Raw genomic sequence first — 17,521 nt, forward strand, 5'->3', positions numbered from 1 at the left:
CGTACTCCTCCACAGATCTTTAGAATGACCAGATTTCTGCCGTGATTGGCTGCACTGTACCGCATATCTTTGAAAGGATAAGCTGATCGATAGGTCAAATAGATTCTGATTGATTTGCTTCCGAAGAAAATCACGGAAAATTGTGCTTAATTGTGACTGAGCAGAAGTTTCTTGAGGCGCTATTATTCCAAAACGACTATCTGTCGCTGTCCCGATCGGGCATCGATTCGTCCGGCATCGACTGGTCTCGGCATCGAGTTTTCCCGGCATCGAGTTGTCCGGCATCGATTCGTCTGGCATCGAGTTGTCCCGGCATCGAGTTGTCCCGGCATCGAGTTGTCCGGCATCGAGTTGTCATGTACCGTGTCGACCAAGACGTGGTCCTCCTTTCCATTTCGCAAAATCCTGAGGGTCTTGGGACCTGACTCCACGACACGGAATGGACAATCATATTGCCGGGAAAGCGATGGCCTGATAGCGTCTGCTCTGACAAAGACGTATTTAGCGTTGCGCAGTTGATCTGGGCACGAAAGCACTTGGTCGGGAGGCATCTCGCATTGCCAGCGCGGCGGCGTTGGCATCAGTGGACCTGATGTCTCGCGGAGCTGCTGAAGCCGTTCCGAAGGAATTCGGAGGCCGCTTCGTGCACGAATTCTCCTGACAGCCGCAGAGGAGACCCATAGATCATTTCGGCAGCGGAGCAGCCAAGATTGTCCCTGGGCACGGTGCGAACCCCCAACATGACCCACGGAATTTCCTTCAGACAGGTCGATCCCTTGAGCCTTGCCGTGAGCGATGCTTTGAGCTGCCGGTGGAAGCGCTCCACGGATTACTCAGCAGATGTTCGGGTTTCGATTTCGCATCATTCCCAGAAACCGTCTGCATATCCTCACAAAGATTCCGTGTATTCCTTTGGTGAAGCCCAACGCCCCGGCCATTTCGTCGTCGATATCGGAGTATTTTATATCGGGGAATTTTCCGACACGGTGTGGGGTATGGAGTCCCTGCCACATCTGACACAATGCGGGTCGATCCCTCGTTATTTCCCTCTAGGGCTCTGAGGCTTCTCGTCGGTCGCTCTCCTGTTCCGGCGAAGGCAAACAGATTGCTACCTCGACTCTTTCCAAACAGCCCGTATGTCGCTATCCCTTTCATTTTTCTCGGTGGCGAACGGCTTCTGCTCCTCGATCTTGTCATTGGCCTAGACCAGGGGTGTCAAAGACGTGTCCCGCAGGACACGAGTAGCCCGCGAGATTTTTCCCGTGGCCCGCCATCGATCCTTAGGAATATCTCGGGATATTATCTGTGCCATATATCTCTTCACAATGCAATTTCGAGTCGGATAATTGAAGTTTTTGCGGAATACTTGTAGTACTGCGATGGGACGGTAATTGTGTATTCCCGTCAAAAATCTCAATCCCTTCGATCACTAAAGAAAAACTGAATTCACGGAGATACTAGGGCTCAGGTGTGACCCGCAGGTTCTCTCAGCGCTCTTTCGTGTCCCGCCAGACATTCGACTTCGCCACCCCTTAGATCGAGAGTTCGATTTCATTCAGCCCCTTCGCTTACCATCGAAGTGAAGGCCTCCTCGTCACCTTTTCTTCGAGAATCGGGTTCAGTTTGTTTTGTTGCTCCAGGTCAACCTCGAAGGGTCCGTTTCATGACCGAAGTCTAAGTCCCTCAAGGGTCTGCCCATCGGTGGGGAGGGAGCGGACTTATGTGGAAATCTTAATCGAGATCTGACTGCGAGCTCGCACCAGTTTTCTTGGTCGAATTTCATTCCTCTGAAGGCTCCCTGACTCGCGACCAGCAACTTCCCCAGATCCCCAGGTATCAGACCGCTCATATTGAAGACTTGATTTGCGATCTGGTTTTCCAGTGCCTCCACAGCTCTGGCGATGACTCCAGTTGATTCCGGAGACGTCTCGAGGTATCATGTCCCTCGCATACAGAGCGATGAGTTTCCCCAACGGAGTCTGAATAGCAACCTATCACCAGGGTCGACCAACGATCCAACCATATCTCCAGTCTCGCAAGACGCACAAAGGCAGTGTGTTCTTTTTGTTCGTTCGAGGGTACTGACCATAGATGACTCAAGACTCAAGTGATGAGCCTGGCTTGAGACTGACTACTGAATAACTTCGTTCATTCCTTTTATACACCGTCAAGAGCCGCCGACTCAGCGGGATTCCCACTCACCCCTCCGAAAGAGTTGACCCTCCTGGGACTGAAGATGTAATTTCTCTTCAATGGACAAGCCCTCTGAACGGCTCGATCGTCCACCTACGATATCCTCTTAAGAACTCAATTGAAGAATTGGATATCCGCAATGACTTAGGGGCCGGAGAACTTCTCCGTATCACCCACTTCCGTGAGGACTTAGTCTCCCGCTGCATAATCCGGTATTTTCTGAGAATGCCTCTAATCGAAGATCTTTTCTGGGATTTCCTCGCCGCGTATTCTCCTTCGGGAGATTCCCTCCGTTCCGTCAAACGTAACCGATTCCGAATACCTAACCTTTCATCAGCCGGGAGATATGTTACTTCAGCCGTCAAGGCAAAACTCGGCGAGCATCCTATCGTGTTTCAATGAGACCGATTATGATGTCTCGCGGTCGCTGGCGGGAGCCCAATCCTCGACTCTCTCGCTTCCGAGGACTCCCGTTCGATCCGATGCAACTCGGGTGATCTCGAATACTTCCTGTTTCAACAAACTGGTCACCGACTGCGCGATTTCTCGGCCAGAACGAGCAATGGCAAACCTAGAGTTCCGATCGACAGCGAACGAGAAAGCACGATTCTTGGTCCCCGTACAGCTCTTTTCCGACTCTTCCGGGAGGTCCGAACGCACCGTGTGCATTGGAGGATCATCATTCGTTCTGAGACACAAGATGTCAACTTTCGGTGTGAATTTTGCCTTACATTTCTGGCAGACCACGCAAGACTTGACGCAATTTTTCACGTCCTCTCTCATTCGGCCATGAGGAACCTCTCGAAATTCTCAGATGAGCACGTAATGTGCCGTCATGAGTCATGACTCCCGAATCTGGACTGTCATGATCCACGCTGGGGAGTAGAGACGAAAGGTTTCTTGCCGTCGCGCCGTCGACGTCTCGCAGTACCTCTCGGATTGACCCTGTGATTCCGCGCACTCAGCGGTAGAATTCTTCGAAAAGAGATAGGTTCGCCAGATCCCAAGTTGACCTGGGAGCAGTGGTTTAGAAATCGGAACGAACCGGATGTCTATCACGTCTGAGAGTCCCTGATCAACGTCAAAGGACGTCAAAGAGAGTGGGCCAAAAGAGGAAGCTGGAGAGGAATATGGTCTTCATATGGAGAAGAAGTTGAAGTTAGAGGAGAATGACCGAATTCCTCAAAGTGATGTTCTCACGGCAGATGAGGTCTTACTTAGCAGCTGGACCTTGGCCGGAGGGAGTAGAGACGAAATTTGGTTTCTTGCCGCCGCGCCGTCGGCGTTGCCATACGCCCGCGGAGGAAATCGTTCATTTTGGATTTCCGTTTCGATGAGCACCGCATTAGCGGAGCTGCTCGGAGAGCTCAGACTATCGAGCCGAGTTCAAGACGGCGAGACATTGGAATCCCGGCGAATCGAGGTGCGGTCGGTTGTTGGATGAGGTCATGTCAATCCCCTACTATATTGTGGCCGCAGGGTAGGAGACGTTCCACGATAGCGACGACCACTTCAAGTTTACCTCCGTGCATCCATCAAGGGAACGGGACATTCAGATCCGTGATATCGTACATTGGCTCGCACTACATACCGTATTTATTCTAATAGAATGGCATGCTAATCTAATAGGGACCGCCCATCCGATGGGGGATCGAAAAATAGAGCGGCATGCTCCAATAGAACGGCATGCTCCAATAGACCGACGCCTGATGGGGGGATCGAAAAATAGAACGGCATGCTCCAATAGAACGGCATGCTCCAATAGACCGACGCCTGATGGGGGGATCGAAAAATAGAACGGCATGCCACTCTATTAGGATATACAGTAAGACCTCGCTTATCGCGACCTCATTCATCGCGACCTCGCTATATCGCGTTTTTCTTTCCCGAGCATAAAATTATGGAAAACGAAGGATTGCCGCGCATACTGCGAGCAATGCCTGGCGTAGTCGTCAGAATGCACGGAGAGGTGCTGCGCAGGTTCCCGAGAGATTGATGCGAGCTCTGAAAGTGGAGACGGCATCTCAGAACTCGGTGCACGCAGACGTCCTCAGTTGGCGGGAATGATAGAGTTGGACTGATAGAAGGAGCCCTAATTTATACGTAGTCTATGACGCGTACAGTCTCAAGAATTGTGCATTGTGACATAGTAGCTTACCACAGAGACTGGTTATTCATGGAGTAAAGGATAGCTCTTCGAACAATAATTGTCCTCTATTAGCTGAGAGCGTCGGAGCTCCAAGTCGGAATACCACTCCCCAGAATTACCAAATCCTTCTTCGCGGATTCCCACTTATCGCGGAAGCCTCCGGAACCGATTGACCGCGAGAAGCGAGGTCTTACTGTATACGGTATATCATGATCCCATTGCTAATCTTTCTGAATTTGCGGAGGGAGCTCCCTAGAGCCTACCAGGGCTTTCCGATTATTTTCTCGATCAGAAGTCCGATAGATCTCCCTCCCTTTCGTCTGAGGATGGTCTGGTAAAGCGAGGAAATCCTGGTAAATGATGGCAGTTCAGTCTCGTCGCCGCTTCCCAACAACTCGTCGCTCTGAGAGAATATCTGGAGTTCGGATTCGGGGCGCTTCTCAGCCGTAAGTCGCTCCATGGATGAAGCCGCGGTTCTACTTGCGCCACCAGCCTTGCCATGCTCGTGATGTCCCGCGATGCGCGGTTCGCGAGGCATTCTCGGGCATGATTATTCGTTTTCAGTTCCGAGCGGTGATTCTCGCCGCCATCGCGCTGAGCCTCCCGCCCGCGGAATGAGTTCCGAGTCGAAATTCCAAGTGGAGAGGTGTCTGCGCAAAAACGCGCATATTTATCCGAGCGTGTTTTGGTCGAAGGTTTCCTTTTTGAGTAGCACCGCTGTCGCGACTAGCTGCTCCTGTCAGGATGAGATCAACTAAATTGTTGAAAGTCTCTTCAGGTTTTGGTTTCGGAAGGCGAAGTGTCTTATCCAAGCCCAGTCAGGGGGTAACTTATTGATCAGAGTGATACATTGTATCGGCTCTTTGATGTCAGCTTGAAACTCATCGAGCGCGTATTTTAATCTCTTGAACGCTGTGATGTTCTCCTGAATGCTCCTGTCCTTCCTGTACTGCCATGAGAGGAAATTGGTGACTTCTACGAGTTGTTGACTTTCTGTAGCTGCTCCGTAGGTTTTCTTGAGTTTATTCCAGATAGATGCAGCCGAAGTATACTTCAGATTCTCATAAAACAGATCGAGAAGGATGTTACCATGGATCGAGTTGATGAGTACATACTTGGCTGCCAGGTTTCCTCTGTTGTACAGTTCTTGTTTTTTTCGGCTTCAGGGGTCATACCTTCGTCACCGACTATTTTACCGTCTACGACTTCCCACGCGTGCGGTATAAGCTTCAATGTAATCAAGAGCAGAGATTTCCATGATAGATAGCTCGAGACTTCTTCGTTGAGTATCACCGAGCTTGTTTTGCCGCGGATGACGCTGAGGTTCGGTGGCACGGACTCGTCGCTGGGATCTGGCTTGGCATCACCTCCTCCAGGAGTGACTCCACCGGCAGGAGTAGTTCCTCCTCCGGATGATCCTCCTGCAGCGATCGCTCCACCGCTCGGAATTACACATCGATCAGCATTCATATTGGATGGACGAATCAGAAAATCTTCTCTGGATCTTTGCGTTCTCGACTCCCGACTCATTCCGCTACTCACTGTTTTTCGATGGATCAAACGATCAGAAAGCTCGGTCGTTACGGGCTATGAAGACATCCAGTAACGGCCTTCATACGTTGAGCTCTTCCGCACTCGAGCCAAGCGCCAGAGACAAGGCCGATTTTCGGACCCTCGACTTTCTGTCCATCGGTATCCATGCTTCTCGTACGTGAGTCGAGGTATCCGTATCGATTCGTTTCCGAGCGAGGAAAACTTTTATCCGGAATATTTTGCCGTTCATTTCTTCGGTGCGTCTCGGTGAATTCGTCGGCGAATCGGAAGTTGAGGAGGCCGAACGCAATCAATTCCTTCTTCTTTAAAAGCGGTCTTGTTCTCCCTGCGTGGGGGGAAAAGCATCGACTGGCGACGATGAAGTCTTCATCGGGGAATGGTGGCCATGTGAGAGCAACCAAGCATTGAGCATTTCATCGAGATAGGGACGAGAGCTCTGACAATTCGGATAAATTTCGTCAAGAGCGGGGATGAAGAGCATTCGGAAACCCTGAGTGAGCCGAATGTTCTGACTGAGATAGCTTCCAATACATGGATCTGACCGGAGACACTAATATGTACTCCCTAAACTTAGACCACCAAACGAAAATCCAGGTATTGATTCCGCGTCACAGAAGTGAAACATTGACGGCGCTGAGAAAGCCGAAATAGAGGTCTTCTCGGATGCAAGCTCTCGTCTTGACGAGAAAAACTCCCAAAGTGAGTCGCAAATAGTCTACGCATGGATCACGATTGAGAACCTTCCTTGTCCACGCTAGATTCCAAAGTGGGAGGGCTGCCGCACCTCGCCTCGCGCGCTCCTGAGCTCCGCATAGAAACTGTTGACCATCTAAATAGATCTCGCTTGATCGCAGTGGATCGCGGCTTCGTACGGACGCCCGTCCCCTCCCCTCCTACATCCCGCGGTTACGTCGTCGCCCGTATGGAGGAACGATATTTTTGCGAATGATTTCATTCTTTTTTTTGTGTTCACGGACGCGACGTCTATGTTCATCGTGCGAGGAGAGGAATGATCGTCCACATTACCCCCTTGTCCTGGGCCTACTGAAGCTTCAAAGCAGCGTCCAGCGATTGTGCTCCGTATCGTCGATCGTTCCGATATCAGTGCCTGAAGGATGAGGGGTGATCACGAGTGATCGGGAGGGAGGACGACATCGTACCGAATACTGCAAGTCCAACAATCGCTACCGAAAATGATTACAACATGAATAGAATATTCACATGCTGCGAAAGAATTCTCCTCTGATGAGAGGCTACGAAAGCGTCTCAGTACACCGTGAACTCCTGTTCCGGTAGCGGTCCGTGCAAAAACACCCATCGGAATGGACTCCTGATGGAGAAATTCTTCGGGCTTAAATACGTCACCTCCTCTCATTGCACAAGTTCATCGATGAATTCGCTCGGCTTTCGAAAACTCGCAATCCACTGAGCACAAGAGAAGAATTTCTCCTGGCCGTGATCGAGTCGAACCCGATTTCGCGAAGGGTGGAGCGATGAAGAAAAATGATGATGATCTCGTCGTGAGTCGTGAGCTTTCGCACCCGCGCCCGAGAAGCGTTCAGGATATCGTAACTGATTTTCTCGCGAACTCCAGATTCGTTCAAACAACTCTCTCGTCGAGCATCTTTAGGTTTGCTCATCAGTTGTGAAAACGTGTGACGAATACAAAAGCATGCTCTCGGTTGTCGGTACCAGCCCTTGAAGGCGTTTTGAAGTGAGCAGGATGCTCAGTCTCGCTGTTTCTGCGGCCTCCTCTGAATGGACTGCCCCAGAGCAGGCAGATCTATTACAAGGTCCGACACGCGTGTCTCTCGTCATATCCAGGAGGAGGCGTACCCGTAGAATCCGCGATCCTCGAACTTCGAGAGGATTAGACTAGGCTCGCTTAGTGGACGAGATCTGTGAGCGCCTGTCATTAGCCCTGATAAGCTTGATTCATTCCATTTCGAGGCGAACCAAATCTTCGCTTAGCACCCCAACGAAGTTTCCCGGTATGAGCGAACGAGAGCCCCGCTCGAGAGAGGAACTTCTGGCATTATTCCAGGTCTACGGCGGCGGGCCTTCTCATCGAACAGCGAGGCCCGAGCTCTCGCCGATCGCCTTGACCTTCGTCTCCCGGGATTCGCACCCATCCCACCATGGGATTCCGATCCCAGGCTCGGTGTTCCCTCCCGCTTCCGCTTCAATGGAGGAGGTACTGCCGTCATTCCGGAAGCTCGCTATATCGGAACGTAGAGACTGTGAGCAGCCTTCGCGGAAACGACGAGCGGGCACGTGCGTACCTGATCGACAATGCTCTTAGACTCGGTGCTCATTCCTGGAGAAGTTTGTCTGCTGGTTTCAACCAAGGAGTCCCTCTCCCTTTCCTGTGTATAAACATCCTCTTTCCTGCTCTTCCATTCCCTGGGACATCTGTTGGTCGTCGTTCAGGAGCAGACGGACGAGGATCCTGGGCATCTTCCCCTCGAACATGAATTTCCCTCACATCTTTAAAGTCATCTCAGTTCTGTCAATGCTAAGCATCGTTTGTGGTACGCTCCCCGATTATTCCTTTCAAGTTTCGATAGGATAGGCGAAAGTAGAGCACTCGCACAGGGGACCGATTCCGCGGTGGGGGACCGAACTTTACCGTCAGCCATGCTTCGATGCGCGTGCACTTTTGCACCTGTGAAGCTCAGAAATCATGCGTATTTTCCCCGTGCATTCCCGAGTCCGTGCCATCGGCTCCACGAGTGGGCCGCGCAGGAGTGCCGTGCGGCGCGGAGCACTCCTCCCGCAGTCAGTGGCCATCCCGTGCGTGCGCTCCTCCTCGGCGGGACCCATTCGAACGCTCCGTAATCGGTGGCTCGTGGAGGATTATGCATAATAGTGAAGCATGCATGAGCACGCTCTGGTCGAATTAACTCTGCCTTCTCGTTCAATCGATTTTCTCCTAAAATGGTTGTCCTCGGTTGCAGAAGCCACTTCGGCCGGACGCAAGGTCGAACCGCTGTTCCCAACCCTGAAGAACATAACCTGCTTCCAATGTCATTCAGAAAGAGACGGGCCCATGTGCTACAATGAGTCACAGTTCTCGGCCAACGAGTCGATGGTCTGTCAACAAAGTATAGTCAAAGGAGGAGGGTGCGCGGTGAGTGAGAGGATCACGGACGGAGATTGACGATTGGGTCTGATTCCAGGAGCAATTATCAGTTTTGGTCGAGCCATGAATCTTTGCGCTGAGCCGAAGCGCAGGTTTACATATGTGTGTTAGAGATCTTGAGCTCTAGACCATTTCGGCATTTCAGGTGTTCAGATTCGACACATCGGAACAAGCGACAGGAGTCCGGAGGCATTCGATAGAACGTAAATGCGTCGATAGATGCAAGCCCGATTGTGTGGTCGTCGGTGAACGCCACAAATTGCATCTATGCACATCCTGTTGCAACACAACGCTATGTAATGTCGGAGATGGGGGACCACCGATCACCATGACCTCGCCCTTTGTTATTTTTGGATTCACTGGTGTGTCATTGGCGTATCGAAATCATTGGACGGTAATCTAAGCCGAGACGAGATGAAGTTGGAGTAGAATCGCAATACAGTGGGGTCCCGGCTAACGAACGGGCTCGGTTCCGTGGAAAGATTCGTGTACCGAGAAGTTCGTTGAGCGGAGCCACAATTGGAAATGGTCTCGATGGGAAACTAGGCATCTACATTGCATCGTGCATCTCGGTCGACGCGCTAGCAGAAAAAAACAGGGAATTCGGGAGTCCCGAGACCTGTGAGATCCGCTTCGATTCTCTCCTGAAACTTGGGAAAGTTTGTTAAGCGGATCAGAATGGTTCGTGATGCGGGTCAATGGTGTAGATTCGGAAGGTTCATTATCCGGAACGTTCGTTCCCCGAGCCGGGACCCCACTGTACAATTCTGCAACTACGTCGTGTGCTCTAGGGATTGGGATGTTATTCGGAATCGATGCTCTATTCCGATATTCGCTGTTGGTTCATCGCATTCATTGACCTCCAAGCAGGAGAGATGCTCTCAATCGTTCATGTACGTGTATGTAAAGAAGAAAATACTTTCAAATGTTTGTTGTTCTGAAAGGTGAAAACTCGTCTTCTCTCTTTCCCCTCAGTCCGATAATCGGTCTTCGTCGAGAACCGGGTCATTTTATTTACATTTGTACAGAAACGCGCCGAACAAACTTCCCGATATCTCTCTCCGTCTTCTGGAGCTCATTGCTTCACATGAGACCGGATGGAGTCTCGTATCGGCCTCCCATTCGAGACCGATGAGAACTGTGAGCAATCCTCCATAGCCCAATTGCTCGACAGCTCTCATGCCGATATCCTCCGTCGGCGAATACCAAGTCGAGAAGGGATAGCTCCGAGGGAAATGTTTGATGAATAACATTCGTGCTCGCCTCTCGCGTCAGGAAAAGTCGATGAAAGAGATTGTGCGAGTCTTCTCATGCTTCATCGTACGTCAAAACTTCGGGATTGGGATACTGTTTTTTGGTTATCACCCCTTTGCCGAACTTGTACTCCAGGAAGCCGGTGACGTTATTCGGAGCAGAAGCGTGGACGCCGGCAAACGGTATGCGAGTCAGCGGCTTCAGGTAAGATTCTGGGAATTCCCTATCTTGGCGGTGCGTCTCAAACCAAGTGTCTTTCGTCATCGTCCCTCCCTTGGATCTGAACGGGAAAATATCGACATGGAGTCTATTCTTTGCTGAGAATTGTACCCTGTAGAAACTTCCCTCCGTCGCCTTCTCCCAGATGAAACCCTGCGGGTCCACAGGTCGTTTATTTTCTTTTGCGAGTTTCAGCCACGGACAGCGGGGAAGGTCCTCCTCGTAGATTCCTGCAGGGGAAACGAGCATTACAATTAGAGCTCCTGATTGGAGATGCGATGATAATCCGCTGCTCCTGCAGTGATAAGTCGATTTTCGAGTCCGAATCCTCGAATGTGACTCGAGAAGCTTCCCGAAACCAGAATTAAGGCAAACGAACAGTGTGGAGCATTTGGGATCTAGGTACTTGGCTTCAGCTCTCACCGATATCCACATCGTAGTCCCACGGGATGATATCGCCTGCCCTCGCGGCCCCGAGGAGCGATCCCCCCTCGAGCCAGTACCTGACTTGGAATTCCTCCAGAACCTTGAAGGTGTGACGAGCGGTCACTCGGAGATTTTCTAAACAACACGGCGGTGTCCAGCGTTTCTACAAAGAGCATAATGATATGCTGTTGAGACTCATGAAATCCCTCCGGACCATCTGGGGGCACAATGAGCGAGGTCGATATATCCACAGACCTTGAATAAGTAATCTGGAGTCTCGTTGATCACAGTCCCGAAACATCGCTCGCTATTCTTGTGGCATCCGTACCACTCGACGATTTTATCTTCACGGGTCACTTTTTTGACGCCGAACTTCTGATATAACATTTGCTTGTGGAACGAGTAGTACCGAACTTTCTTCTCTCGTAAATGTTCATTCCCGAAGAGCCGCTTCAGAGGCTTGCTCAGGTGAACGTCTTGAATGATTCGGGTTTTTATTCCGCGCAGTGTCGTTTGGATGTATAGAGAGTCCGGCAGAGGTCTCTCCAACGCGAAGGGGAGGCTGAGGAGCAATTTTGACGGTAGGAGGACGGCATGTTCTCCCGAGATTGCATCACACAAGGAAGACGATTTAGGAAGCGTCTTATAGGAGAGACTCCATAGGCGGGGTTCCACCCTTAGCTGCAAACAATCCACGTCCCCCACAGGGACGGCTACCAGCTGGTCCGGATTATTGATGAGGAACTTCACCATCTCAGTGAGAATGACCGGCTGAGTGAGCCGGACGTTGTCCGGAGCGAGGAGCACGAACTGGTTCCGAATGTAATCGGCTAGAGAATTGTTGGAAAAATCCGAGATGTATTTCTGAAGTCGAACGCTCTCCACCGTTTGGGGTATTTGCTGTAGGGGCGGGTAGAGAGCGTCGTCCGAAACGACAAGGATCCGCATCCTCGAGAAAACCGAATTGAACGACAAGAGTGTTTCCTCTAAATCGTGTTCGTAGGGTTCGAACTCTCGAAAAATCGCCGTAACCATATTATTCGGAAGGTCGAAAGCTCTTTCGAACAGCCGAGCCTTGTTCACTTTCGCCGGGGGTTCGGGCACGTCCAGTGGAGCATCAGCGGTGCAACGTCGTTCCAGCGAAAAGAACATCACAATTATCGCGAAGAAATTCATGAAGATCAGCAGGAGCAACAAATTACGCCACGAATACCGCTGCGCTGCGTGCAGCAGACTCATGACCAGCTGTTCGAAGTGCATTTCTGGAACACCCGACTCGACTGCGAGCGCACTAAGCCACTGGAACGTCCAGACGTCCCCGGAAGGAGTCTGACAGATCTTCCACCACCATCGCGGCGTTCGGAGCTCACGAAACGCGAAGCTGGACGGATTTCCGATGAGAGGGATACCCCATGGAGCTCGGTTTGTTTTCGAGGCGGTCTCTCCGCGAGGAGTCTCCTCCACAACCGGTCCGTCTGCGACTGCTCGGATGAGGGAGCCCGGTCGGAGCTCGAGGGACACCGCTCTGCAGCCGCGGGTCGCATTTCCGGCACCGAAAACACACTTCGGTCTCTCCTCTCGGGCGAAATCGGGGGAGTCGCGAACGCTCGAACAATATCTGTGGCCAAGCTCTTCGTGCACCGTCCGAAACGGTTTCGTGGAGGATTGGGTTCGAATTTTCGCGCCGCGCTCGCAGCGCCCTCAATGATCAGCCTCGAAGCCGGAGCACGTGTTGCGTTTCGGCTGTTCTTGTTTGAGACACAGCGCTGCGAGCTGCGTGGGCTAGTGTTGAGCGCGCGCTGGGTCATTGAGTGTTCGTTTTTCCGTTAAATTGCGTGTCACGGAATCTCCGTGAAGTAATGGGTTTCCCCCGAGGAGGAGGTGGCGGTGGACGAGGTAAGCAATCGGTTCCAGACTGGGACGCGTCCCGTCGATGTTCATTCGCGCTGCAGGCGCCCGGGAAACTTCAGCACTCATGCGATAGCCGGTATTCTTGCCGTTTCGGAATTTGAACTCCGACTAACTGTAGCACCGTCGTTGTTGGGTCCGTCCGTGTCTGGCTGCATCTCGGAATGGGAGGATTGTCGTGCTTTTTTGACTCGGAAATTCCATAGTGAACACACGAGGCCTCTTGGACCTGGCAGCGCGGTGGGGCGACCGGCGACCAACACGTGGGTACACTCGACGCGTAGAGTAGCCGAAGCCTGAAAGCGTGCATCTGGGAGTCGTCACCCAATTACTCCTGACTATCTTGAGTTATTACCGCTCGTCACCGTCGGATGATGCGGTTCAAAATTTGCTTTCATGCAGAACTCGATAAACGAAGAGCGTCAATTGTGTAATGCGTGAGAACCACTGAGCTCGAAACCAAAACAAAAGCATCCTAAGAGCAATTCTATGAGGATCAATAAATTTTGTTGAGATACAGATCAAGCCTCCCTGATCTTCCTTGGATGCTGCTCCTTTGATTGATCGATACTCCGCAAGGGTGATTGTGTCCTCGCGAGAAACTACATACTTTCGGCTTCGGGGTCTTCCATCCGGGGTTGCTCTTAATACAATCGGAATTTTCCCTTCCAGGCGGCGGTGGGGGAGGTTTTAGGGGCGGTCGAGGTGGAGGCGGCGACCGAGGTGGCGGTCGCGGTGGATTCGGCGGACGAGGTGGAGGTGGTGGACGAGGTGGCTTCGGTGGTCGCGGCGGAGGCCGAGGTGGTGGTGGCGGCGACCGGGGCGGTGGTCGTGGCGGATTTGGGGGTCGCGGCGGAGGTTTCGGAGGCCGCGGCGGCCCGGGAGGCCGTGGTGGGTTCGGCGGACGCGGTGGACGTGGAGGTGCGGCGGGAGGACGGGGAGGCTTCAAAGGTGGAAAGAAGGTCATCGTCGAGCCCCATCGTCACGCAGGAGTTTTCATCGCTCGCGGTAAAGAGGACGTCTTGGTGACCAAAAACATCGTTCCGGGAGAATCGGTGTACAACGAGAAACGCATCAGTGTCGAAGACGGTGAACAGAAGATTGAATACCGTGTCTGGAATCCGTTCCGATCGAAGTTGGCCGCCGCGATTCTCGGAGGCGTCGACAAGATCCACATGCCGCCCGGCTCCAAAGTTCTCTACCTCGGAGCAGCGTCGGGAACAACAGTTTCCCACGTTGCGGACGTCGTCGGTCCCGAAGGACTCGTGTACGCCGTCGAGTTCTCCCACAGATCAGGACGAGATCTCATCGGTAAGCTCCGATCCGAAACTCTTAATGTTCACATCCAGCCTTGAGCGGATCTCAGAACGGGGTTCTAACCATCCTCTTTATCCGATGCAGGTGTTGCACAGAAACGAACCAACGTAATCCCCATCATCGAGGACGCTCGTCACCCCCATAAATACCGGATGCTTGTCGGAATGGTCGACTGCATTTTCGCCGACGTCGCCCAGCCCGACCAGGCCCGTATCGTGGCGATCAACGCCCACAACTTCCTCAAGAACGGGGGACACTTTGTTATTTCTATTAAGGCTAACTGCATCGATTCTACAGCTGAGCCAGAAGCTGTATTCGCAGGGGAAGTGGAGAAGCTTAAGAGCGAAAAATTCAAACCTCAGGAACAGATCACTCTCGAACCCTACGAGAGAGACCACGCAGTGGTAGTCGGAACCTACCGACCACCTTCGAAGAACTAACTTGTAAAAACGAGTTTTCCATTGAAGGCAATCCTGTACAAATAAATACATTTATTTCCAACTTGAACAACCTCTCCATTTCTCTCATTCAGTGCGATTCAAGTGTATTCGTATGTAGAGTTTGAGAAGAATACTTCATTTATATCGCGCCTGGGGCCTCTAACACTCTACACGGAGCTTCGAGCATCCGATCGAAGGCTGCATGGCGACCAAGCTCACGCATCTCTATAAGGTACTGGAAATGTCTATCTTGTTTAAAAATATTTATTCCATGCTGGCGAGTTCATTCTGTCTTGAAGTCTATATGAAGGATTCCTTTCACGATGGCATAGGAGAACATCACGCTGGCTGCGAAAGATAGCGATAGGACGACTCCGACCCACTCGGGTCTCGTTCTACCGGCAGCTCTCCTCCGAACCTCGGACGCGACGAACTGAAATTCGGAGGGAGGTTCATAATCGATATGGGCCCGTTGGAAGAAAAACTCGAGCCGGACGGTCGAGACGGACAGGAGCATCTCTTCGGATTAGCGGGAAAAGTCCCGGTCCTACTTTCGTCGAATGCACTGCCTTCGATCAGGAAATTCATGCCGATATGAAAACTCACCCTATTATGGATCCGACTCTCGAATTCCACTAGATTTGAAAATGTATTGAGGTGTCCATTGAGGCTAGCATTGGGCAGCGGCGTCTTCACTATCAAGGACAAATATGCGAAAACGTAAGCATCGAAAGAAGTTGGCTTACTGCCGAAAAAATATGAAGATTTCCCTGGAATTAAACGAATATACCGTGAGAAGTGTCATCTCGCTTGTGGGTATGAAGCGCGCTCAGAGATTTTCGATTTGATCTGCCATGAATTGAGGTCTGATGAACCTCTAGAGAACCCACCCAATCGCTCAGACAATGCCGTCATGCACTCCCTGGCTTTTCTATTTAATTTTGTCTCCATTTCATTAGGCGTTGCGCACTCTCCGAATCGTCCCCACGCTTCGAGCAATGCCGCTCTCTGCAATCGCCCAGGCATCGAATAATTCGACGGGAAAGTGTATATTTTCGCGAAAGTTGGTCGGATCACCTCGCAGTAGTTGCGCTCATCGCACCTGGAAATTGAGGAGGGATAATGAAAAATTGGCGAGAAGCTCGTGTGTGGAAGAGCGGGAATTCTCCTTGCCCGGCAGGCTCCGCGGTACGAATCATTCTTCTCCCTGTAATTATTTTCTGATGATGGATTCCGAGCAGCAATCGAACTCACCACATGGCATACTTCAGGGCGGGGGCTATTTTGTACTTGATCATATTCTTGTAGGCGAGAATATCCGCTCGCTCTTTCTGAGTCAAGTTGCAGTCGGCGTCCAAGTTTTCGCTTTTCAAATACGAGATTATCGACGATGCTCCGACGACACTTTTCCCCGAGGAGCTGACCCAAAGCCACGGAGACATGTCCGACGAGAAGACGTACTTCCTCACATGAATCTTCTGTACGGCTTGGACGATCTTCGAGTAGACCAAGGCCTCCAAGCATTCAATACTCACAGATCCCAAGCCCCATTCTCCTCTCCAGATAGACAGCTCCATTCTGGAACTAAGAGAGTCCTGCTTCCCAGTCTGCTCGACAACTTCGTCGAAAGCTCCGACGCTTACGGAGCTAATTCCACGATGGGGTGTCGACAGGTGAAATAAGGCGAGTGCCGAAATTTTCGTCGACTTCGCTCAATCTGTCAGTCGGCGGAGCGATTATTTCAAGGACAGGGGTTCCGGCAGGTCGACAGTTAATATGTGATGATAATTCATGATAATCCCCCCATTTTCCCGGGGAACAACCCGGAACGCGATGGTACTTACTTAGAGGCACTCCACGCTACGCACACACGAAGTTCACGATTCACTAGGCGCGGTGAAGTCTCATCCGTCAGCAAGCTCAATCAAACGGGAGAACTCCTACTTACGCGGGGATTTGAAAAACGGAACAAACAAGGGAGCTTCAGTCTCGTCGACTTGAGGTCCTCAGCATTCGCTCCTTGCGCGATCAGCTGGTTTCATCCTGAAGTCCTTCTCGTTGAGCGGAGATATGGAACACGCTGCCGTTTGTGCTTCTCTCTCTCCACTTATCCTTGCCACTCCAAGAAGCAGACAACCGTCGTCTGCTTCGCGGTCTCTCTCTTCTCGGACACAGTAGTTACACCTCCTATCATTGAACAAGGGAATGGCGCCTTATTTTAGAAAGCCGAAATAGGTCTTCGTGCGGGTCATCGCAGTCTTATGGGATGAGGAAACTCCAAGAATCTCCTCTCGCGTTCATTTGAGACGCCAATTATGGATGAAATTTTCCTCGACATCACGCATGCGCACCATTGCCCGGACCCAATGCGAATAATACTTGCACGGGACTGTTGCGAGCAATATCCCCGGGGAGCCACCTCGTTTATCGGAATAATATGAGCCCTGAGTTCAGTATGGGCATCCCGAGAGTTCGAGGGAGTGCCGCGAGATGTGCTCAATAGGCGGACGAAAGGAAACACGAACACGATGCGGGACAGTGAGGCTTCCTGTAATCAAGTCATGGGAGACGCACCCAGTGAGCTCACGCCAAATATCGCTTGTTCGAGTCTCTAATAAATCGCCGTAACCACGGAAGCCACATCGAGACGGATCACCTCAGCCGCGAAACCTCAGCCGACCAGAAAAGGCTCATCCGACACGGATGTTGCGACCCATGAGGAATGCAGTCGAAGATCCATCGGTGTTTTGGTCCCTCCGATGACCCATAGGCCCATAGGATAGAACCGGCATCGATCCATCTTCCCGCGGGGAAGTCAAATGACTCCGGCCGAGAGTCAATACGGATCACTCACGCGATGTTTCTAAAATTTCCAAGATCTTCTCCGTGCGGTTCCGACGGATGAAAAGCTTCCCGTTC

The 17,521-nt window shown here is 51.6% G+C and overlaps 4 protein-coding genes across 4 annotated transcripts; 2 read left to right on the forward strand and 2 right to left on the reverse strand.

Annotated features, from left to right (window-relative positions):
- The first annotated feature begins 8,319 nt into the window (after positions 1-8,319).
- LOC100899814 (uncharacterized) lies at positions 8,320-9,441 on the forward strand. The gene is made up of 3 exons (XM_003738032.1): positions 8,320-8,427; positions 8,854-9,026; positions 9,184-9,441. Exons 1-3 carry the CDS (start codon positions 8,367-8,369, stop codon positions 9,439-9,441), a joined length of 492 nt encoding a protein of 163 aa, XP_003738080.1. The 5' UTR covers positions 8,320-8,366.
- A 794-nt stretch (positions 9,442-10,235) lies between these two features.
- Positions 10,236-12,197, reverse strand: LOC100899950 (fukutin-related protein). The gene is made up of 3 exons (XM_003738033.2): positions 11,193-12,197; positions 10,935-11,100; positions 10,236-10,741 (listed from the first exon to the last, which is right to left on the reverse strand). Exons 1-3 carry the CDS (start codon positions 12,195-12,197, stop codon positions 10,347-10,349), a joined length of 1,566 nt encoding a protein of 521 aa, XP_003738081.1. The 3' UTR covers positions 10,236-10,346.
- Positions 12,198-12,796: 599 nt separating this feature from the next.
- On the forward strand, positions 12,797-14,666 carry Fib (rRNA 2'-O-methyltransferase fibrillarin). The gene is made up of 3 exons (XM_029112940.1): positions 12,797-12,833; positions 13,518-14,156; positions 14,247-14,666. Exons 1-3 carry the CDS (start codon positions 12,797-12,799, stop codon positions 14,600-14,602), a joined length of 1,032 nt encoding a protein of 343 aa, XP_028968773.1. The 3' UTR covers positions 14,603-14,666.
- Positions 14,648-17,041, reverse strand: LOC100897664 (metaxin-1). The gene is made up of 6 exons (XM_018641509.1): positions 16,954-17,041; positions 16,447-16,789; positions 15,857-16,186; positions 15,493-15,704; positions 15,209-15,372; positions 14,648-15,035 (listed from the first exon to the last, which is right to left on the reverse strand). The coding sequence occupies exons 3-6, from the start codon at positions 16,177-16,179 to the stop codon at positions 14,886-14,888; spliced, it is 849 nt and encodes a 282-aa protein (XP_018497025.1). The 5' UTR covers positions 16,180-16,186; positions 16,447-16,789; positions 16,954-17,041; the 3' UTR covers positions 14,648-14,885.
- Positions 17,042-17,521: the final 480 nt, after the last annotated feature.

The sequence above is a fragment of the Galendromus occidentalis genome, unplaced genomic scaffold, assembly GCF_000255335.2.
Source record: "Galendromus occidentalis unplaced genomic scaffold, Mocc_1.1 scf7180000075756, whole genome shotgun sequence".
NCBI lineage: Eukaryota > Metazoa > Arthropoda > Arachnida > Mesostigmata > Phytoseiidae > Galendromus > Galendromus occidentalis.